General features: G+C 42.7%; 2 protein-coding genes across 3 annotated transcripts; one reads left to right on the top strand and one right to left on the bottom strand.

The window, feature by feature from the left end:
• Positions 1 to 13,482: 13,482 nt before the first annotated feature.
• On the bottom strand, positions 13,483 to 17,601 carry LOC311251399 (coxsackievirus and adenovirus receptor homolog). The gene is made up of 3 exons (XM_084343798.1): positions 16,991 to 17,601; positions 15,493 to 15,843; positions 13,483 to 15,412 (listed from the first exon to the last, which is right to left on the bottom strand). Exons 1-3 carry the CDS (start codon positions 17,046 to 17,048, stop codon positions 15,312 to 15,314), a joined length of 510 nt encoding a protein of 169 aa, XP_084199924.1. The 5' UTR covers positions 17,049 to 17,601; the 3' UTR covers positions 13,483 to 15,311.
• LOC311251398 (uncharacterized protein) lies at positions 17,066 to 22,806 on the top strand. 2 transcript variants are annotated; one of them, XM_084343797.1, is made up of 9 exons: positions 17,066 to 17,148; positions 18,903 to 19,006; positions 19,471 to 19,506; positions 19,807 to 20,067; positions 20,143 to 20,382; positions 20,597 to 20,779; positions 21,991 to 22,065; positions 22,224 to 22,313; positions 22,446 to 22,806. In XM_084343797.1, exons 2-9 carry the CDS (start codon positions 18,994 to 18,996, stop codon positions 22,520 to 22,522), a joined length of 975 nt encoding a protein of 324 aa, XP_084199923.1. In that variant the 5' UTR covers positions 17,066 to 17,148; positions 18,903 to 18,993; the 3' UTR covers positions 22,523 to 22,806. The 2 variants fall into 2 exon arrangements, with proteins under 2 accessions (XP_084199923.1, XP_084199922.1); XM_084343796.1 differs by lacking the exon at positions 17,066 to 17,148 and adding an exon at positions 17,737 to 17,820.
• The last annotated feature ends 205 nt before the right edge of the window (positions 22,807 to 23,011 follow it).

Genomic DNA, 23,011 nt, shown 5'->3' with positions numbered 1-23,011 from the left:
TTCTGACTTCCCCCAAATTCTGACTTTTTCCTCAGAATCTTCAGGAACTTGCCATGTTGATGGAAAAAACCCTTTTAACAGAGGGGGGGAAAAAGAAGAAGATGCAAGACAGCTCTGGAAGAGTCACAGAGGATGGGCTCCCTCTCCCAGGACAGACAGCTCTAATAAATGGTGTGCAACTAGAATTTGCCGCTTTTTGCTGCCTAAAGACACACCTGTCTGCCACCTGGTCTCGAACTCATGACTGTGAGGTTGCCAGTCAGACACTTACCCACTAACCTACCAGGTCTACTTTTTTTCACCTTAAGATTGAATACAACAGCGTTCTGAGAGAGATAATGTAGCTCAAATTTGTCTGCTGCAGCACCCCGACCCCATCGTGATAACAGGAGTGGTTTCCTATTCATCAACAGCATATCAATCCTGAACAAGTGGCAAGAAGTGGCATATGCCAGTCAGAAGTGGCATATGCCAGTCAGAAGTGGCATTTGCTGGCAAGCAGTGGTATACCTTCTGTGTCGAACTTTAACATCTGAATCGACTTTCATTCCCCAAATCCTGCCTTTTTTAAAAATCAGAATCGATTTTTTTTCCCTGAAATTCTGACTTCCCCCAAATTCTGACTTTTTCCTCAGAATCTTCAGGAACTTGCCATGTTGATGGAAAAAACCCTTTTAACAGAGGGGGGAAAAAAGAAGAAGATGCAAGACAGCTCTGGAAGAGTCACAGATGATGGGCTCCCTCTCCCAGGACAGACAGCTCTAATAAATGGTGTGCAACTAGAATTTGCCGCTTTTTGCTGCCTAAAGACACACCTGTCTGCCACCTGGTCTCGAACTCATGACTGTGAGGTTGCCAGTCAGACACTTACCCACTAACCTACCAGGTCTACTTTTTTTCACCTTAAGATTGAATACAACAGCGTTCTGAGAGAGATAATGTAGCTCAAATTTGTCTGCTGCAGCTTACCGACCCCATCGTGATAACAGGAGTGGTTTCCTATTTATCAACAGCATATCAATCCTGAACAAGTGGCAAGAAGTGGCATATGCCAGTCAGAAGTGGCATATGCCAGTCAGAAGTGGCACTTGCTGGCAAGCAGTGGTATACCTTCTGTGTCGAACTTTAACATCTGAATCGACTTTCATTCCCCAAATTCTGCCTTTTTTAAAAATCAGAATCGATTTTTTTCCCCCTCAAATTCTGACTTTTCCTCAGAATCTTTAGGAACTTGCCATGTTGATGGAAAAAACCCTTTTAACAGAGGGAAAAAAAGAAGAAGATGCAAGAAACCTCTGGAAGAGTCACAGAGGATGGGCTCCCTCTCCCAGGACAGACGGACACCTCTAATAAATGGTGTGCAACTAGAATTTGCCGCTTTTTGCTGCCTAAAGACACACCTATCTGCCACCTGGTCTTGAACTCATGACTGTGAGGTTGCCAGTCAGACACTTAACAACTAACCTACCAGATCCACTGGTCTTGTTGCTGTTGTTTTCTTTGTTTTCACCTCAAGATTGAATCCAACAGCGTTCTGAGAGAGATAATGTAGCGCAAATTTGTCTGCTGCAGCATCCCGACCCCATCGTGATAACAGGAGTGGTTTCCTATTCATCAACAGCATATCAATCCTGAACAAGTGGCAAGAAGTGGCATATGCCAGTCAGAAGTGGCATATGCCAGTCAGAAGTGGCATTTGCTGGCAAGCAGATGTATACCTTCTGTGTCGAACTTTAACATCTGAATCGACTTTCATTCCCCAAATCCTGCCTTTTTTAAAAGTCAGAATCGATTTTTTTCCCCTCAAATTCTGACTTCCCCCAAATTCTGACTTTTTCCTCAGAATCTTCAGGAACTTGCCATGTTGATGGAAAAAACCCTTTTAACAGAGGGGGGGAAAAAGAAGAAGATGCAAGACAGCTCTGGAAGAGTCACAGAGGATGGGCTCCCTCTCCCAGGACAGACAGCTCTAATAAATGGTGTGCAACTAGAATTTGCCGCTTTTTGCTGCCTAAAGACACACCTGTCTGCCACCTGGTCTCGAACTCATGACTGTGAGGTTGCCAGTCAGACACTTACCCACTAACCTACCAGGTCTACTTTTTTTCACCTTAAGATTGAATACAACAGCGTTCTGAGAGAGATAATGTAGCTCAAATTTGTCTGCTGCAGCACCCCGACCCCATCGTGATAACAGGAGTGGTTTCCTATTCATCAACAGCATATCAATCCTGAACAAGTGGCAAGAAGTGGCATATGCCAGTCAGAAGTGGCATATGCCAGTCAGAAGTGGCATTTGCTGGCAAGCAGTGGTATACCTTCTGTGTCGAACTTTAACATCTGAATCGACTTTCATTCCCCAAATCCTGCCTTTTTTAAAAGTCAGAATCGATTTTTTTCCCCTCAAATTCTGACTTCCCCCAAATTCTGACTTTTTCCTCAGAATCTTCAGGAACTTGCCATGTTGATGGAAAAAACCCTTTTAACAGAGGGGGGGAAAAAGAAGAAGATGCAAGACAGCTCTGGAAGAGTCACAGAGGATGGGCTCCCTCTCCCAGGACAGACAGCTCTAATAAATGGTGTGCAACTAGAATTTGCCGCTTTTTGCTGCCTAAAGACACACCTGTCTGCCACCTGGTCTCGAACTCATGACTGTGAGGTTGCCAGTCAGACACTTACCCACTAACCTACCAGGTCTACTTTTTTTCACCTTAAGATTGAATACAACAGCGTTCTGAGAGAGATAATGTAGCTCAAATTTGTCTGCTGCAGCACCCCGACCCCATCGTGATAACAGGAGTGGTTTCCTATTCATCAACAGCATATCAATCCTGAACAAGTGGCAAGAAGTGGCATATGCCAGTCAGAAGTGGCATATGCCAGTCAGAAGTGGCATTTGCTGGCAAGCAGTGGTATACCTTCTGTGTCGAACTTTAACATCTGAATCGACTTTCATTCCCCAAATCCTGCCTTTTTTAAAAATCAGAATCGATTTTTTTTCCCTGAAATTCTGACTTCCCCCAAATTCTGACTTTTTCCTCAGAATCTTCAGGAACTTGCCATGTTGATGGAAAAAACCCTTTTAACAGAGGGGGGAAAAAAGAAGAAGATGCAAGACAGCTCTGGAAGAGTCACAGATGATGGGCTCCCTCTCCCAGGACAGACAGCTCTAATAAATGGTGTGCAACTAGAATTTGCCGCTTTTTGCTGCCTAAAGACACACCTGTCTGCCACCTGGTCTCGAACTCATGACTGTGAGGTTGCCAGTCAGACACTTACCCACTAACCTACCAGGTCTACTTTTTTTCACCTTAAGATTGAATACAACAGCGTTCTGAGAGAGATAATGTAGCTCAAATTTGTCTGCTGCAGCTTACCGACCCCATCGTGATAACAGGAGTGGTTTCCTATTTATCAACAGCATATCAATCCTGAACAAGTGGCAAGAAGTGGCATATGCCAGTCAGAAGTGGCATATGCCAGTCAGAAGTGGCACTTGCTGGCAAGCAGTGGTATACCTTCTGTGTCGAACTTTAACATCTGAATCGACTTTCATTCCCCAAATTCTGCCTTTTTTAAAAATCAGAATCGATTTTTTTCCCCCTCAAATTCTGACTTTTCCTCAGAATCTTTAGGAACTTGCCATGTTGATGGAAAAAACCCTTTTAACAGAGGGAAAAAAAGAAGAAGATGCAAGAAACCTCTGGAAGAGTCACAGAGGATGGGCTCCCTCTCCCAGGACAGACGGACACCTCTAATAAATGGTGTGCAACTAGAATTTGCCGCTTTTTGCTGCCTAAAGACACACCTATCTGCCACCTGGTCTTGAACTCATGACTGTGAGGTTGCCAGTCAGACACTTAACAACTAACCTACCAGATCCACTGGTCTTGTTGCTGTTGTTTTCTTTGTTTTCACCTCAAGATTGAATCCAACAGCGTTCTGAGAGAGATAATGTAGCGCAAATTTGTCTGCTGCAGCATCCCGACCCCATCGTGATAACAGGAGTGGTTTCCTATTCATCAACAGCATATCAATCCTGAACAAGTGGCAAGAAGTGGCATATGCCAGTCAGAAGTGGCATATGCCAGTCAGAAGTGGCATTTGCTGGCAAGCAGATGTATACCTTCTGTGTCGAACTTTAACATCTGAATCGACTTTCATTCCCCAAATCCTGCCTTTTTTAAAAGTCAGAATCGATTTTTTTCCCCTCAAATTCTGACTTCCCCCAAATTCTGACTTTTTCCTCAGAATCTTCAGGAACTTGCCATGTTGATGGAAAAAACCCTTTTAACAGAGGGGGAAAAAAAGAAGAAGATGCAAGACAGCTCTGGAAGAGTCACAGAGGATGGGCTCCCTCTCCCAGGACAGACAGCTCTAATAAATGGTGTGCAACTAGAATTTGCCGCTTTTTGCTGCCTAAAGACACACCTGTCTGCCACCTGGTCTCGAACTCATGACTGTGAGGTTGCCAGTCAGACACTTACCCACTAACCTACCAGGTCTACTTTTTTTCACCTTAAGATTGAATACAACAGCGTTCTGAGAGAGATAATGTAGCTCAAATTTGTCTGCTGCAGCACCCCGACCCCATCGTGATAACAGGAGTGGTTTCCTATTTATCAACAGCATATCAATCCTGAACAAGTGGCAAGAAGTGGCATATGCCAGTCAGAAGTGGCATATGCCAGTCAGAAGTGGCATTTGCTGGCAAGCAGTGGTATACCTTCTGTGTCGAACTTTAACATCTGAATCGACTTTCATTCCCCAAATTCTGCCTTTTTTAAAAATCAGAATCGATTTTTTTCCGCCTCAAATTCTGACTTTTCCTCAGAATCTTCAGGAACTTGCCATGTTGATGGAAAAAAAACCTTTTAACAGAGGGGAAAAAAAGAAGAAGATGCAAGAAACCTCTGGAAGAGTCACAGAGGAAGGACTCCCTCTCCCAGGACAGACAGACACCTCTAATAAATGGTGTGCAACTGGAATTTGCCGCTTCTTGCTGCCTAAAGACACACCTGTCTGCCACCTGGTCTCGAACTCATGACAGTGAAGTTGCCAGTCAGACACTTAACCACTAACCTACCAGGTCCAATGCATATTGTTTGTTCTCACCTCAAGATTGAATCCAACAGCGTTCTGAGAGAGCTAATGTAGCGCAAATTTGTCTGCTGCAGCTTACCGACCCCATCGTGATAACAGGAGTGGTTTCCTATTCATCAACAGCATATCAATCCTGAACAAGTGGCAAGAAGTGGCATATGCCAGTCAGAAGTGGCATATGCCAGTCAGAAGTGGCATTTGCTGGCAAGCAGTGGTATACCTTCTGTGTCGAACTTTAACATCTGAATCCACTTTCATTCCCCAAACTCTGCTGTTTTTAAAAATCAGAATCGATTTTCCCCCAAATTCTGACTTTTCCTCAGAATCTTCAGGAACTTGCCATGTTGATGGAAAAAACCCTTTTAACAGAGGGGAAAAAAAGAAGAAGATGCAAGAAACCTCCATAAAGCTTGATTTATGCTTCTGCGTCGCGGCGACGGCGTAGCTACGTCGTCGACGCAGACCCCTACGCAGACCCTGCGCCGTAGCCTGACGTGCGCCTCCAAAAAATCCTGACTACGCGTCACGTCGACGCGTCGAGACGCGAACGGCAAGGACTGGGATTGGTCCGCTCAGACCGTCATTCCGGCAGTTGCTTTTCCGGTCAACAGTATAACAACACCGCCAGTTACTTCTGCTGCCTGCATGCTTGTCTCCTATTGCTTGTGAACTCCGTGCTTTGTGAGATCCCAGCAGGGCAGGAGGAGTAATGGTGTTGTGCAGCATGCAGCTTGTAACACTGTGACCAGAATGCTACACAGCATATCCGCTCTGACCCCAACTGCAGTGCAAGAGAGCAAGAACCCCCCAAAACCAATCCCCCCCCCCACCCCGCCTCGCCCCCTCGCGGCGAATTGCAGACCAACGCGTTCCCTTGACGCAGAACTTCGAATGCTCAATGACGGCGTCGGGTCGACGACGTAGCTACGCCGTCGCCGCGACGCAGAAGCATAAACTAAGCTTTAGAGTCACAGCGGATGGGGTGCCTCTGCCAGGACAGACAGCTCTAATAAATGGTGTGCAACTAGAATTTGCTGCTTTTTGCTGCCTAAAGTCACACCTGTCTGTCACCTGGTCTCGAACTCATGACTGTGAGTTTGCCAGTCAGCCACTTAACCACTACCCTACCAGGTCCACTGGTCTTATTGCTGTTGTTTTCTTTTTTTTGACCTCAAGATTGAATCCAACAGCGTTCTGAGAGCGATAATGTAGCGCAAATTTGTCTGCTGCAGCTTACCGACCCCATCGTGATAACAGGAGTGGTTACCTATTCATCAACAGCATATCAATCCTGAACAAGTGGCAAGAAGTGACATATGCCAGTCAGAAGTGGCATTTGCTGGCAAGCAGTGGTATACCTTCTGTGTCGAACTTTAACATCTGAATCGACTTTCATTCCCCAAATACTGCCTTTTTTTAAATCAGAATCAATTTTTTTCCCCTCAAATTCTGACTTCCCCCAAATTCTGACTTTTTCCTCAGAATCTTCAGGAACTTGCCATGTTGATTGAAAAAAACCCTTTTAACAGAGTGGAAAAAAGAAGAAGATGCAAGACAGCTCCAGAAGAGTCACAGAGGATGGGCTCCCTCTCCCAGGACAGACAGACACCTGTAATAAATGGTGTGCAACTAGAATTTGCCACTTTTTGCTGCCTAAAGACACACCTGTCTGCCACCTGGTCTCGAACTTATGACTGTGAGGTTGCCAGTCAGCCACTTAACCACTACCCTACCAGGTCCACTGGTCTTGTTGCTGTTGTTTCTTTGTTTTCACCTCAAGATTGAATCCAACAGCGTTCTGAGAGAGCTAATGTAGCGCAAATTTGTCTGCTGCAGCTTACCGACCCCATCGTGATAACAGGAGTGGTTTCCTATTCATCAACAGCATATCAATCCTGAACAAGTGGCAAGAAGTGGCATATGCCAGTCAGAAGTGGCATATGCCAGTCAGAAGCGGCATTTGCTGGCAAGCAGTGGTATACCATCTGCGTCAAACTTCAACATCTGAATACATTTTTATTCCCCAAATTCTGCCTTTTTTAAAATCAGAATTGATTTTTTCCCCCCAAATTCTGACTTTTTCCCAGAATTCTCACTTTTTCCTCAAAATCTTCAGAAACTTGCCATGTTGATGGAAAAAACCCTTTTAACAGAGGGGAAAAAAGAAGAAGATGGAAGAAACCTCAAGAGAGTCCCTTCCCCAGGTCGAACAAACACCTTTAATAAATGTTGTGCAACTAGAATTTGACCCTCCTTGCTGCCTCTTTAGGGAACTGTATGCCACCTGGCCTTGAACTCATGACCATGAGATTGCCATCCAGCCACTGAACCACTACCGTACCAGGTCCATTGGTCTTAATGCTGTTGTTTTTGTTGGTTTTCACCTCAAGATTGAATCCAACAGAGTTCTGAGAGAGATAACGTGGCGCAAATGTATTGGCTAGCTTGTCTGTTGCTGTTTTTTTCCCTCAGAATTCTCACTTTTATCTCAAGATCAACTTTTATTCCCCCAAAAATTTCAAACTTTAATATCTGAATCAATTTTTATTTCTAGAGTCAATGTTTTTTCTCAGAATCAACTTTTCCCCCCGAATTCTGGCTTTTTCACAGATTAAACTTTTTTCCTCACAATTTTGATTTAAATTTAAAATAAAAAATATTTAGAGATGTAAAACGTAAAAAAAAGAGGTGTATCTCATGCAGCCAGTGTAGTTACATGATCCCAACATGATTTTGAGTGAATTGGTCACATGACCTGGAAGCTATTGAGCTAAAATGCTAATATTTACACATAAAAATTAATAAAAAATATTTAGAGATGTTAAACGTGAAAACAAGAGGCGTATCTCATGCAGCCAGTGTAGTTACATGATCCCGCACTGATTTTGAGTCAATTGATCACATGACCTGGAAGCTATTGAGCTAAAATGCTAATATTTCCTAAAAATGCTAATATTTGCTAATAAAAATTAATAAAAAATATGAAAAGTTGTAAAATGTAAAAACAAGAGGCGTATCTCATGCAGCCAGTGTAGGTACATGATCCAACACTGATTTTGAGTCAGTTGATCACATGACCTGGAAGCTATTGAGCTAAAATGCTAATATTTACATGTAAAAAAAATATAAAAATTAATAAAAAAATATTTAGAGGTGTAAAACGTAAAAACAAGAGGCGTATCTCATGCAGTCAGTGTAGTTACATGATCCCACACTGATTTTGAGTCAATTGATCACATGACCTGGAAGCTATTGAGCTAAAATGCTAATATTTCCTAAAAATGCTAATATTTGCTAATAAAAATTAATAAAAAATATGAAAAGTTGTAAAATGTAAAAACAAGAGGCGTATCTCATGCAGCCAGTGTAGTTACATGATCCCAACATGATTTTGAGTCAATTGATCACATGACCTGGAAGCTATTGAGCTAAAATGCTAATATTTACACGTAAAAAAATTATAAAAATTAATAAAAAATATTTAGAGATGTAAAACGTAAAAACAAGAGGCGTATCTCAGTGTAGTTACATGATCCCAACATGATTTTGAGTCAATTGATCACATGACCTGGAAGCTATTGAGCTAAAATGCTAATATTTACACGTAAAAAAATTATAAAAATTAATAAAAAATATTTAGAGATGTAAAACGTAAAAACAAGAGGCGTATCTCATGCAGTCAGTGTAGTTACATGATCCCACACTGATTTTGAGTCAATTGATTACATGACCTGGAAGCTATTGAGCTAAAATGCTAATATTTGCATGTAAAAATTAATAAAAAATAATAAAAAATATTTACAGATGTAAAACATAAAAACAAGAGGCGTATCTCATGCAGCCAGTGTAGATAATTGATCCCACACTGATTTTGAGTCAATTGATCACTTGACCTGGAAGCTATTGAGCTAAAATGCTAATATTTGCAAAAAATGCTAATATTTGCATATAAAAAATAATGAAAAATATTTAGAGACGTAAAGCATAAAAACAAGAGGCGTATCTCATGCAGTCAGTGTAGTTACATGATCCCACACTGATTTTGAGTCAATTGATTACATGACCTGGAAGCTATTGAGCTAAAATGCTAATATTTGCATGTAAAAATTAATAAAAAATAATAAAAAATATTTACAGATGTAAAACATAAAAACAAGAGGCGTATCTCATGCAGCCAGTGTAGATAATTGATCCCACACTGATTTTGAGTCAATTGATCACTTGACCTGGAAGCTATTGAGCTAAAATGCTAATATTTGCAAAAAATGCTAATATTTGCATATAAAAAATAATGAAAAATATTTAGAGACGTAAAGCATAAAAACAAGAGGCGTATCTCATGCAGCCAGTGTAGTTACATGATCCCACACTGATTTTGAGTCAATTGATCACATGACCTGGAAGCTATTGAGCTAAAATGCTAATATTTACATATAAAAATTAATAAAAAAATATGAGAAGATGTAAAATGTGAAAAAAAGAGGTGTATCTCATGCAGCCAGTGTAGTTACATGATCCCAACATGATTTTGAGTCATTTGATCACATGACCTGGAAGCTATTGAGCTAACATGCTATTATTTACACGTAAAAATGTATAAATATAATAAAAATCAATAAAAAATATTTAGAGATGTAAAATGTAAAAACAAGAGGTGTATCTCATGCAGCCGCAGCCGCAGTGAAGACAGTCGTCACTTCCTGTAACTTGGAGATCAGCTTTCTGTGTCCTCCTTCTCTCTCCTCTTGTCAGCTCGGCTGGGGCAGCTTCTTCTCATCTGTCTCTTTTCTTTACTTGTCTCTTCTATACTCTCCTCTTCTTCTCTCGCCACTTCGCGCCGTTTGTTTTCGTTTTGCTGCTGTCTTCCTGGATCCGTTCTGCACATGCGCAGTAAGATGGACTGATCCAATGTAGTGGAGACTGAAGGGGGGGCCCGACACACACATAATATGATTAGCATTCTGCTGCATTTTAGCGAGAGGATTTTAATCAAAAACATAATTAATGTGCGCAAATAAGTAATAACTGTATTAACCACAAGTGTATGAGGATTTTTATGGGGCCCTCAGGAACGTGGGGCCCCAGGCAACCGCCTCGTTTTGCCTAATGGTAAGTCCGCCACTGAACTATGGTTTCAGTCCAGTGTGTACTGAATACATTTATCAATGAATACGAAGGATAACCTGTTAGGCTTGTGAGATGACTGAAAGCTTTTCCACACTGATCACAGCTGTATGGTTTCTCTCCAGAGTGAACTCTGATGAGTCTTTAGATCTCCCACTGACACAAACTCTTTGTCACACTGCCGACAGCGGTGAGGTTTCTCGTCAGTGTGGTATGTATGACGATGGATGCGTAGTTGTCCTCTTGATGCAAACCTATGGCGACACTGGTACGGTCTCTCTCCAGTGTCGACTCTCTTGTGAACTTGTAGATCCTGAGCTGTTTTGTCACACTGGTTGCAGCTGAATGGTCTCTGCAGACTGAATGTTCTGATGAGGATGTAATCGTCTCGATGTAGGGAACGCTTCCTGTGTTGTTTTGTGAGGCTCTGCTGCCAGATACTGAACTCAGGTCTCTGCAGTAGAAGGCACATGGACCGTTATCTTAACAACATGTTTGTCTTCAATGTGGACACAGAATGAAAACATCTTTATAGAGCTGATATAACTTGTGTTTCACTTGATTGGGTTGAAATTTATAATTGAACACGGATGAAGACAGAGACTCCGGAGTGACTCCGGAAGAACATGAACATGTCAGCGTTGCATCTGATGCTGACGTGACAACAGACGTCTGGTTTTAGCAAGGCAAGTTTATTCAGACACAAGGCAACTCAAAGTGCTTTACAGGTGCATAAAAATTACATTAAAAGCATTTAAAATACATTAAAACAAAACATTAAAACAAGTTAAGAAATAGGAAAGTTGGCTAAAATAGAATAGGTTTCCTACGCCAGCTTCTTGGTTTTTGGTTTTTGCTGGATTTACCTCCCATTGTTCTACTTGTCACTTTATATTTATGCTTAGCGCTGATATTGCCTTTGAATTTCATGAGTTGCTGTAAAGAGTCATCATATTAATAATATTTTACTTTAAAACATTAACAGCTCCATTAGTTTGTACTCTCTTCAAAAGTTTAATGTTACATAAAAAATAGATGCAGCAACAAAATTTTTTAAAAAAAAATTCCGCTGTGAACATCTTAGAACATGTTCAATGCAAATGTTTTTTGAATATTCGTCATTGACATTTGTATAAACTTTATACTTTTTTCATGTTTACATCAGAACATCCACAGAACTGATCCGGCACAAAGATTCACATGAAACTCGTTTCTTAACTCGTGAATTTCACATTTTCAAGTGTTCATTCGTCACGTCGTCACATGAAGAGTTTCTACGTATGGAAACAGAACATGGAGCACGAGATCACGTTTTCATTCAGGAATTACTCGTTAACGATTCATTAATTATCAAGGCGTGACTGATTTGTGATTTTTTGTTGACTCAAAGCGTCTGACGTCACACAAGTTTGTGTTGAGGATCCACAGATGATCTGCTGCAGGTCAACATCACTGTAACAACATGATACTCTAATGTCGGGGAGTTCATTTGAATTTAAACAGACACTATTAACTCTCACTCTGATGATATTTGATTTTCTTCCTGTAGAAACTTGATTTCTTGTCTAAAACGTTGTGCAGACCGGACGGACCTCAACAACTGACACAAGAACCAGCAGTGACGGGAAGCAGCCAGCAGGTGGCCCAACTGAGCCTGCAGCAACCACCAAGCACAGAGGCAGTCTGGGTTCTGACCCGACATCCTGTTTGTGTTGGAACCAGAGAAACACCAGGAGCAGCTCAGCTCCAGCTGTGTTGTATAACGTGCACAGAGAAACAGCCTGTGTGCACGTCTGGACTTCAGATCTGCTTCACACTACAGGTGAACTCTAACCAACAGGTATCACTTCACAGGATGATTTCTCACATCAGGACATTTTATATTTAAATATGCAGATGGAGTCAAAGGTTTGTATGGAGGGACTGTTGGATATCTTTTATTACATCAGAAAATACTTTCAACAGACATTCAAAAAAATTTTTTTTGAATAGACTAAAATATGAACGTGTAAAAACCTTCAGTCTAATGGCTGTAATGGATAAAAACCCTGCAGCTCCTCCAGTTAGTTAGAAGTGAAGACGCCTGTTGGATGAGACGTGAAACGTCTTAACTAACTGAAACACATCCAGCTGACGATACGTCATTATGTAGCATGAAGGTTCTTCAACTTACACTTCTTTGTGAAAAGACACATAATGAAGCTCGTCTGTGAGCTGTGGGTGATATTCATTATATGAAGGACTCTGACTTTTTTCAATAAATGAAAGTGAAAGACAAACTAGAAGACACAAACATCCTGCAGTCACACCCAGCTATGTTCGAACACAATGACCCGTCTGTTCAGAGTCTGTGGTTCTGATTCTGCTGATCAACTCAACACAGTCCACAGAGACTCGTGTGGGTCGGAGGAAAGTAGACTAATGGTCACATTCTTCAGTTGGCGTTCACACGCTGCACCATCAGCTGCTGTTATCTGAAGTTCAGACATGATATAAAGTCAGGCTCAGCCATCGTCTCCTCCTGATGATATAAAGTCAGGCTCAGCCATCATCTCCTCCTGATGATATAAAGTCAGGCTCAGCCATCGTCTCCTCCTGATGATGGAAAGTCAGGCTCAGCCATCGTCTCCTCCTGATGATATAAAGTCAGGCTCAGCCATCGTCTCCTCCTGATGATATAAAGTCAGGCTCAGCCATCGTCTCCTCCTGATGATATAAAGTCAGGCTCAGCCATCGTCTCCTCCTGATGATATAAAGTCAGGCTCAGCCATCGTCTCCTCCTGATGATATAAAGTCAGGCTCAGCCATCGTCTCCTCCTGATGATATAAAGTCAGGCTCAGCCATCGTCTCCTCCTGATGATATAAAGTCAGGCTCAGTCATCGTCTCCTCCTGATGATATAAAGTCAGGCTCAGCCATCGTCTCCTCCTGATGATATAAAGTCAGGCTCAGTCATCGTCTCCTCCCGATGATATAAAGTCAGGCTCAGCCATCGTCTCCTCCCGATGATGGAAAGTCAGGCTCAGCCATCGTCTCCTCCTGATGATATAAAGTCAGGCTCAGCCATCGTCTCCTCCTGATGATATAAAGTCAGGCTCAGTCATCGTCTCCTCCTGATGATATAAAGTCAGGCTCAGTCATCGTCTCCTCCTGATGATATAAAGTCAGGCTCAGTCATCGTCTCCTCCTGATGATATAAAGTCAGCTGAAGCCTCGTAGAAATCATGAGCTCGTGAATTAAAACACAGAACCATGTTGAGAAACAAAGAGTTTAATTACCATCATGAAGCTCAAACATTTATAATAAGGTGCAACAGAAAGTGAAGGCACAGAGAGGACGGCTGGTAGTCATCAGTAGGGGTGTCACGATTTCAATTTTTTATCAAAATCGATCGAAATTATGTCATCGTCTCGAGCATCGAAGTCAAAGAGAGGATCGACGATCCCCCCCAGTTAAGTTTCCAACTGACTGAAGATACAAGTTATTGTTACATTATGTTGTTAATAAATGTTTTAAACAATGACAATGTAGTGTGGTACATTGCTAAGCTAAAAGTCTAAAGATGGCAGCAACCTGTGCTTTAAAAACAAACATGTAAAAATCGAGAATTGAATCGAGGATTTGGAGATTTGTGACACCCCGAGTCATTAGAGTCAGAAAACAATCATACCGTCACATTTAATATCAACATTAATGAGCATTATGTTTATAAAGCAGATCATTACATTAACATGTGACTGTGTGTCCTGCTCAGCTTCATTTCTACGAATCAAAAATTACTGTTTTGTTTGTTTAACTGCAGTTTATGACTAACGAGGTTGTTTTTGTTTATTTTTGTTTGTTTTGTTTTTTGTTTATTTTTGTTTGGCCTCCTGTTTGCTGTTTTTTGACTGTTTGATTTCCACTAAACGTGGCTTGAAGGACTTTTTCTTCATTTCCATTCATTTCTCAGCGGATGAAGACGGATGTTGATGAAAATAAAAATCAGGTGTGTTTAGATGGCTGGTGTCTGTGAGTGGGTACAAAAGGGGACTGTTGGGCGGAGGTATGCGCTCTACTGAGTCTTTCCAGACTCCAGACATCCGTCTCTCTTCTTCTCCTCTCTCTCTTTTAGACATTAGTCTGATGATGAACCGAAGTCCAGGGTGCAAAGTTATTGAATCGATAGTCAGCTGACTTTACAATCCATCATTAATCATTAACTTATGAAACATGTTCAACGTGTTTTAACCACTGACACGATCTGTGTTTGATGTAAAATAAACACATGTAGTAAACGAAGTTAATTGGATTTAATAACACAAAATAATTACTATAATTACTTACTTGTTGTGAAAACGAGCCTCTGTTAAAGTAAAATACTCTGATGCGTCTCTGATTGTTGATGAAGACACTTGTAATCAGGTAAATCCTTCATGCTGATTAATAATTAATCATTATCATGTCTGACAGCTGTGCAGCGCTCGTATACTAAAGTGCTTCAGATTTATTTTATTCTATCACACTGACTAAGTGGATCGAATGCAATCAGCTCAGCAGGACGAAGCTGCTGTAGATGTTAGTTATTCTTGTCGACTGTTTGTAATGTGACTGCAGCAGCAGGACACCAGCAGTCAGGAGAAGAGAGAGCGGAGGGTTCAGACCTGATGTCAACATCCATCCTGAGGGGTCAGATCACAGGTGGACAGGTGTGATGAGCACAAGAGGCAGAGGAGCCCATCACTCAGAGCAGAAGAAGGAATGGATTACACACTGTGTGGAAATGTAAATGACATGTTTGTTAAGCTGCCAATGTCAGCAGCAGAGGTTTGTTTCAGCTGATCCACCATCACCAGACTCCCTGAACAAATGCAGTGATTTTAAGTGCTGTGTCATGAGGAGAAGCTGAACAACAGACTGAATCATTGGAGCTTCTTGTGAATTCAGCATTAAATGAAAACATGAAGTTGTTTCCTTGTGTCAATGATCATGTGACCTGCCCGCTGTGAGCTGACAGACCTGTGATTGGATGTCTCAGGACAGGTGGTGACACCAGGTGTGAACGGGCTCTGAGAGAAGCTGATGTGAAAATCAAACGACTATTTCAATCAACAACAAGAAGCAAACAAACGAGTGAGAGAGCAGCAACGACTCCAACATGTCCGCTCCGGGTCCCTCCACCTCTGATGCGTCCGACTGTGAACTCTGCAGAGCAGAAAGCAGGTGTGAGGCTTCAGCAGGTCCCAACAGAACAAACCCACCTGAGCCCGGCTGTAAACGCTCACCTGAGTCCGTGACCTTCAGCTCGATGACACGTTTGACCTCAGAGCGCGTCGTCTTACCGGGTGTGCTGATTACAACTCGACACTCGTACGATCCGCTGTCGCTGACGTCGACGTTCTTCAGGACGACTGAGAAGTCTCCGTCCTTCACCTGAGGGTCAACCAGCTCCACCCGACCACGGAAAGACTGAAGCTGGTAGGCTTCATAAAACTGCTTGTTTCTGTAGAAGAACACGTAACCGTCTGACTTCAGGTCCAGTCTGGTCCACTCCAGCAGGGTGACGGAGGCGTCTGTGGGGCCGCGACACTGAAGGACGACTTCCTGTCCACGCTGCACGTTCACCTGTCGCTGCTCTGAAACACAAAACACACGAAACGACAAACAAGCAGCTGTTTACTTGTGTTATTATGTTAATAATGCAAACATAAAACTACATTTCAGCGTCTTGTTATCGCAAGGTCGCTGGTTCGATTCCCCTGGTCTGCATGTGGACGTGTCCTTGGGCAACATACCCTGGGTTGAACGTGTGAATCACTGTTAGTCACTCTGGACTAAAGACGCCGACAGAGAATCAGAGTTCGAGGCCGCTGCTTTAACCTTTTTGTTATCAGTGGCTGGTTTCTATTAGGGCCTCAGCTGTCGAATATTTTAATCGAGTGTGTGTGTGTGTGTGTGTTATTTGGTGTAGGCTGTTACTCTCTTGCAATTTAACACAAATGAGTTTCCACATCTCAACATGATATCCAGTCATAGCGACATCAGGCTCCAGCTCTAACTAGCGATGGTAGGCTACGTTGAGTTAGCTAACATCAATGTTAACGCTAGCGTGATCCCTGAGCTCAGCCACATAACGCGGGTGACAGGAATCAACGAAGCCTCGAGGCAGAGAATTTGCTTCGACCATTTTTTGTAATCGAATTATTCGAGTTACTCGAGTAATCGTTGCAGCTCTAGTTTCTAGAACAGCTGGTCGTTGGCGCTGCTGGAAAGTGACTGTGGAGTCCTGAATAAATGTCTGGAGAGACTTCTCGTGGTTCTCACACATGCTGAAAACTTCTGCACTTGAACGATCACCGTCCTCATGGACTCTAATGACGTTTACTCATCAGAGCTCACTGTCATCAGAGCAGGACTACAGCCAACAGCTGCAGAAACACTGACCAGTTTCCCCACAGTGCCCCGAACCTCCAGCCTGAAAGTGAAAGTGATCTGATCTGTTTCACTCTGACTCCTCTGCAGGTCATATTTCTCTTTTCATCTTTCTCTCCACAGATTCGTTTTGAACATTTGAAACATGATTTTCTATAAAAAACATCAACAATAATCTTTAAATCCTGAAACAGTTCACCGTGAATCTTATTGTGAAACAGACAGTTTCATCAGGAAGAATCAAACAGCTGTTGATTAAAAACAAACAACAACATCACACTTCCTTGTTTTCGCTGCACAACATGACGACAACAACAACAACACACACACAAAGACTCACACACAGCTCACCTTCAGCTGCAGAGACCACAGAGAAGACCAGGACACAGAAGAAGACCCTGTAAGACATGTTGAAGCTCAGCTGATCGCACAGCTGCTCCCAGTCCGGATGTTTACGTCTCAACAGGAGCTGTCGGACCTTCAGCCACCACCAGGGGCAGCAGAGACCGGTGAACTGCTCTGTTTACTCTCACTACAACCGCAGCTCCCGTTACTTTACTCCCAGCGTCACAGTCCCGACACAGTAATCTGACTACATGTGTAGCTGTGGGGTCAGGGTTTGTCCCGCTGCATGTCTCCACACAGAGCAGCGGGGACCTGGTCATCACTCGCCGGCTGTGTGGAGGCTCAGCCCCGCCGCTGGTCGCCCCTCATGGCGGCTCAGTAACCGGCCTCACACCGGCTCTGCCTCCGGCTGAAAGCTGCTGTTTTCTGCGGGACAAGCTGCTTCTTGGCAGAGTTCTGGAGCGCGACACCCGAACCCGTCTGAACCGTGTGTCCGCCGCCATTTTATAACTTAACAGTTAACTCCGGACAGAAGAGATCCAAGAGAGGGCGGGAAACCCGTCCGTCTGGAGCGAACACTGGCCCGCTTCTGGTCCGCTGTTAGCCCGCTTCTGGTCCGCTGTTAGCCCGCTTCTGGTCCACTGTTAGCCCGCTTCTGGTCCGCTGTTAGCCCGCTCCTGGTCCACTGTTACCCGCCTCAGCTCGTGGCGGCACCGCTATGAATGACAGCTGGCACACGATGGTCGTGGCCGGCTCGCCCCGCCCCCTCAGCCAATCAGCGAGCTCCACTTTTTTTTAGACAACTTTATTAACAACAGGTCCTGAACAACAGCCAGGTAGAAATATAAAAGTGGGCTGTTGGAGCCAGAGAGGTCCGTTATAACTCAACATATGAGATTAAAGTCATGTTACCATATTTAATATTCCATGTTACATTTCTGCTCCATGTTATATGTTGTTGACATGTCATCATATTAATACAAACACATAAAGAGTCATGACCTCATCACACTACACACATGCTGTGAAAGGTGATGGTGTTTGAATATAACCAGGCTGTAACATGTGCCGAATTTACAAGAAGGCCCAAATAATGAAGAACTAGTCAGAGACAGCGTTTCACAGAGTTTATAAAGGTTCTCCAACTCAACAACTCATAAAAATGAGCGATTTTTAAAGGGAGTCTGGTGACTCTCTGTCTTGTCGACAGGTGTTGGTGTGGCTGCTTTGACCTGTGATAAGTTTACCTGCTGATGTGTAAATGATCAATAATAACGATCAGAAACATGTTATCCTGGACATCCTGTCATTATATAGACTGACCCGTCAGCACCCCCAACTGTGACCCACTGTATCTGATATTAAATGTATTTAACTATCAGCAGTACAAGTAAATTACATGTATGTACATGCGTGTATAAAATGGACACTGTGGGTCAACTGATTAATGGACAGTTATTATTTTTATCCGATTTAAAAATGCACCTCTTTGGCTCTGACGCAGCATGTAATCTGCAAAGTAACTAGTAACTAAAGGTATCAAATAAATGCAGTGGAGTGGAAGTAAAAAGTAGCAGAAAATGGGAATACACAAGTACAAGTACCTCAAATTGTACTGAGTTACATTACATTACTGATCGTAATAACTGTCAATGACTGGAGTCCATTCGTGCCTCCAGATTAAAATTATTACTGTGGTAACTGCAGCTGTCCTTAGCTGGTTAGCTCAGTAACTGTTTATTCCCATTCTGTCTGTAAATTTAGGTGATTTTTGAGTGATTTCAACTAAAATTCTCAAATAACGCAGCTTTAAGTCACTTTGAGTGCTTGTGTGTGTGTTCGGTGGTGTTATGTCACCACTTGTGGCTCAGTGCTACTAAACTATAATGAAGTCACCTTATTTTCCTGTTTGCTGCAGAGCGCCAAACCACAGTCACTAAACTCACCTTTACAGCAGGAGGAGGGTTTGAACGCTGCGAGGGAGAGAAGTGTTCGGTGGGTCCGACACCATGCGGCTGCTCTGTGAGTACAATCTATAGTGTTTAAATGTTAATGGTTACATGTGCAGCAGTGACACACCAGGTGTTACTGATCTCCACGGGGAGAAGAGGCGACATGAATCCACAGAGGCGTAAAGTACAACAGATTTCTCTCTCACACGACCGAACAGGAATTCTTCCTTCAGTTTCAAACATTTCATCACTTTGTTAAGTCACGGCAAGAAAAGACGAGTGTAGAAACCATGTTTTTGTCTCATATACATGTTTTTGTCTTATATACATGTTTTTGTCTTATATGTTCTTTAACAGGAAGTTAAGTGCAACATTTTTCAAACCTCTACAGCGACTCTCTCACCTCCTGCCACAAAACACATCCTGTCCCCGAAAGCTCTTTGTTTCAGCCTGTTTATGGTCATAAGTCGACCAAAGTCGTAGTTAAAGTCCTGTGAATTTGTTGATGGTTCAGTGAATGTCATCTCTGTTCAGTGCTGACGTCGCTGCTGTGCCACACCACACACCAAGGTCAGTGTTTCATACGACACGTTAAAATGTTCAGTTTCTGAATGAAAGTGCTTCTTCACACATGTTTTGACATTATCACTGAAAATGATTTCAGGCTCATGTCTGTCTGTTCACTATGAAGCTACAGCCAGGAGTCAGTTAGCTTAGCTTAGCATAAAGACTGGAAACAGAGGGAAACAGCTAGCCTGGCTCTGTTTATAAAGCACCTCTAAAGCTCACTTTCTGTGATTTCTGTTATTTCTGTGTGACACCAACAACACAGAAGCTGGAAGATAATAAAATCATCTCCTCGTCCTCCAGCCTCTCTGAAGATGAGTCCTGACAGCTCTCAGCTGTTTGAAGGACAGTCTGTCTCTCTGAGGTGTGAGGAGGACGACAGCTCTGATGGATGGACGGTGACGAGGAACACGACTAGAGACACCAGGACTCAGTGTGGCAGCTGGGGAGAACCAGCTGGTTCCTCCTGTAACATCAGCTACATCGTCCCGTTGGACAGTGGAGTCTACTGGTGTGAGTCCACAGAGGGAGCAGCCAGTACCAGCATCAGCATCACTGTCTCTGGTAAGATGAGGCTGTGCAGTCAGTGCTGATGAAGCTGAAGGTGGATGAAGTGCTGTAGTTTGTCTCTGTGTTGAGGTGGAGCAGTGATCCTGCAGAGTCCTGTCCTCCCTGTGATGGAGGGAGGTGATGTCACTCTGACCTGTACAACAAAGACCTCCAACCTCTCAGCTGGTTTCTATAAAGATGGCTCCTTCATCAGGACTGAGCCTACAGGTCACATGACCATCCACCATGTTTCCAGGTCTGATGAAGGCCTCTACAAGTGTAACATCAGGGGTCATGGAGAGTCTCCACCCAGCTGGATCACCGTCACAGGTCAGGAGGTTCAGCTGTCTACAGATAAATCTGTTTGCTATGTTGACTTAAAGGACAATTTAAAGAGCCCAACAATCACAGCAACTACAGAGAGAAACAAAACAACTTCAGAGAGAAACAAAACAACTTCAGAGAGAAACAAAACAACTTCAGAGAGAAACAAAACAAAAAGTTCTCTGGATGATTTATATTTGTTATTTTTCATTCACTTCAGGGAAACTCACCACGACACCTCCTCCATCCTCCACGGCTGGTTTCTCCTCCTCTTCCTCTCCTCCTGCTCCCTCAGTGTTGTGGTCGGCTCTATCTGTCTGTGGCCTGGTGGTACTGGTGCTGCTGGTGGTACTGGTGCTGCTGGTGCTGCTGGTGAGACGACGTGTCCGGAGGAGACCTGAAGGTGAGACATGTTCATTCATCCTCCATCTTTGAGAGGAGTACTGATTACAGTCCAACATGTCTGTGTTTGTGCCACAAGTTGTCTTTTTTACTTCACATTTCACTTGTTTTGGTTTCATTTAAATTTTGACGACAACAATAACAACATACATGTGTAACTTTCATTTATAACCACGACAACTCAGTCAAATGAAACGTTCTTTAGTACATTAGGTTTTGGACTCTGGTGTGTTTGGTCTGGTCCGACTGTTTGTCCTCTGTGTGAAGTCAGTTTGACATGTTGGTAAATCGTGGGCCTTGTGGTCAAAGTGAGGCTCTGCTGTCATCCAGTTTCCTGTTTGCTGATAAAACCCCCCAGTTATTATAACTCTTATACGTGTTTCTTGACACTGTAAGAAAATGTTTTCACAAGTGGGACCATTGTGCACAAGGTGACGCCGTGCACAGAGACTGATCACACCTGGGATTAACAGACCTCACCTCCTGCTCTGTGTGCAGGTAAACATCATGAGACAAACAGACGCCATGTTTCTGCTCAAAGACAGAAAGAAGTTCATGCAGAACATTTGCTGAATTCACAAGAAGGAACAAATCAGTCAGAATCAGTCAGAGACAGAGTTTCACACAGTTTATAAAGTGTCTCCAACTCAACAACTCACTAAACTGACACATTTGTTAAGGGAGTCTGGGGACAAAGAAGTCGCCTATACTGGTTACTGTTCAGTGTGTTTGTAAAATGTGACATGTTTAGATCAATAAAATGTTTCTTCTTTCATAAATTGAGTGTAAATGGTGAAATCAGTGTAAACAGTGTGTTCAAACAGCTGCTAAATGTTGGCAGGTGAGACTTTAGCACTTTAGACACAGAAGCAGACAGGCTGGTACAGCCATGCTGCCACAAACTGACACTTTTTACAAGGAAACAAACAACTGACTGTTTTCATTTAATGCTGAATTTACAAGAAGGGTGCTTGCAAAAGATTGTAGTAAATAAATGAATATTTAAAATATCAAAACATCAGAAATGAACTGAGAAATGCTGTTCAGTGTTTGGCCTCCAGGATACACTCACCACCTCCACTCTTGTTTTAACACCATCTGTTGTTATTTTTTGTCTATAGAGAAACATCATTACGACCATGGAAGTTAATATTACACATGAACTATCAGCAGTAGTAATGATGATATTCAGTATTTCACTTGACTTTGCAGAGAGCGATCCAGCTCCCGTCTACTCAGCAGTGAAAAGAAAAGTAGACGTCAGTCACGAAGCCGCCGGGTCGACAGGTACACGTCTGTTAACATGTCACACCTGTCCTGTCCTGGTAATGTTTAACAGTGTTGACTTTGGCTGATAACTGTGTGAGTGAAGTGAAATGAATCAACATCATTTATTATCATCGTCACTTCTTCGTTCACTCTGTTGTTTCTATCTTTGTTTGCAGAGAGTGACGCTGTTGCAGTTTATTCAGCGGTGAGAAGAACTAAAGACGTCAGTTATGGACAAATATCCATCAGAGCGAACAGCAGCAGAGGTACGGCTGCCTACTGTTTACTCAGCTTCAGTCCAACACTCACTCTGTGTCACTCATCTACATTTACTGTTATTTCCACAATTCTGACTCGTGACGTGTTTAAATGTTTATTTCTTATTTGTTTGTGTTCAGAGTTTCCAGCAGAGTCGGATGTCGTCTACTCTTCACTCAGCTCCACCGTCACACCTCCACACCGGTCTGACCAGTGACTCCTGCTGCTGCTTTACTGCTCACTTACTCCATATACAACATTTGTTCAATCATATGTTGTGTGTTTATACAGTCCTGCAGCTACACACACACACACACACACACACACACACACACACGTTATTATTTATTGTTTTTATTGTTTATTGTTATTTGTGCATCTGTCTGGATCTCTGAGAATAAAAGGACTTCACAGGTGCATCTCCTCTTGATATTTTGAATGTACGATGTCTGCAGTGGCCATTTGTCATATAATCTAAATCAAACTTTAAATAAAGACTAAACAAATAACTAGTGTGAGTGAAATTCTCTAAAGTCCCTTTTATTATTTTGATATGTTATTCTTGCATATGAAACTTAACACATATAGATACGTGTCGGGTGAAAACTCGTGTCTGTGGGCCGTGTGCATGGTTTCTGTCTATGACCGTTACATGGTTGCAGAACGAGGGCTGTGGAAAATAACCTAAACAGGAACTCAGTTGAGG

This window comes from Pagrus pagrus (genome assembly GCF_965226575.1).
Source record: "Pagrus pagrus genome assembly, chromosome: 22".
NCBI lineage: Eukaryota > Metazoa > Chordata > Actinopteri > Spariformes > Sparidae > Pagrus > Pagrus pagrus.
Note: the sequence above shows the minus strand (reverse complement) of the source record. Positions and strands in the feature narration are given on the sequence as shown.

What these genes read in the sequence shown, in the direction of transcription:
- LOC311251399 (XM_084343798.1), bottom strand. Translation starts at nt 17,048, where the DNA reads ATGTCTTACAGGGTCTTCTTCTGTGTCCTGGTCTTCTCTGTGGTCTCT. An exon ending in TGTGGTCTCTGCAGCTGAAG is followed by an intron (nt 15,844 to 16,990) that starts GTGAGCTGTGTG and finishes TTTGTGTTTCAG; the next exon opens with AGCAGCGACAGGTGAACGTG. An exon ending in GCTGAAGGTCACGGACTCAG is followed by an intron (nt 15,413 to 15,492) that starts GTGAGCGTTTAC and finishes TCTGCTCTGCAG; the next exon opens with AGTTCACAGTCGGACGCATC.
- LOC311251398 (XM_084343797.1), top strand. An exon ending in CAGCTGGATCACCGTCACAG is followed by an intron (nt 20,383 to 20,596) that starts GTCAGGAGGTTC and finishes CATTCACTTCAG; the next exon opens with GGAAACTCACCACGACACCT. An exon ending in TGTCCGGAGGAGACCTGAAG is followed by an intron (nt 20,780 to 21,990) that starts GTGAGACATGTT and finishes TTGACTTTGCAG; the next exon opens with AGAGCGATCCAGCTCCCGTC.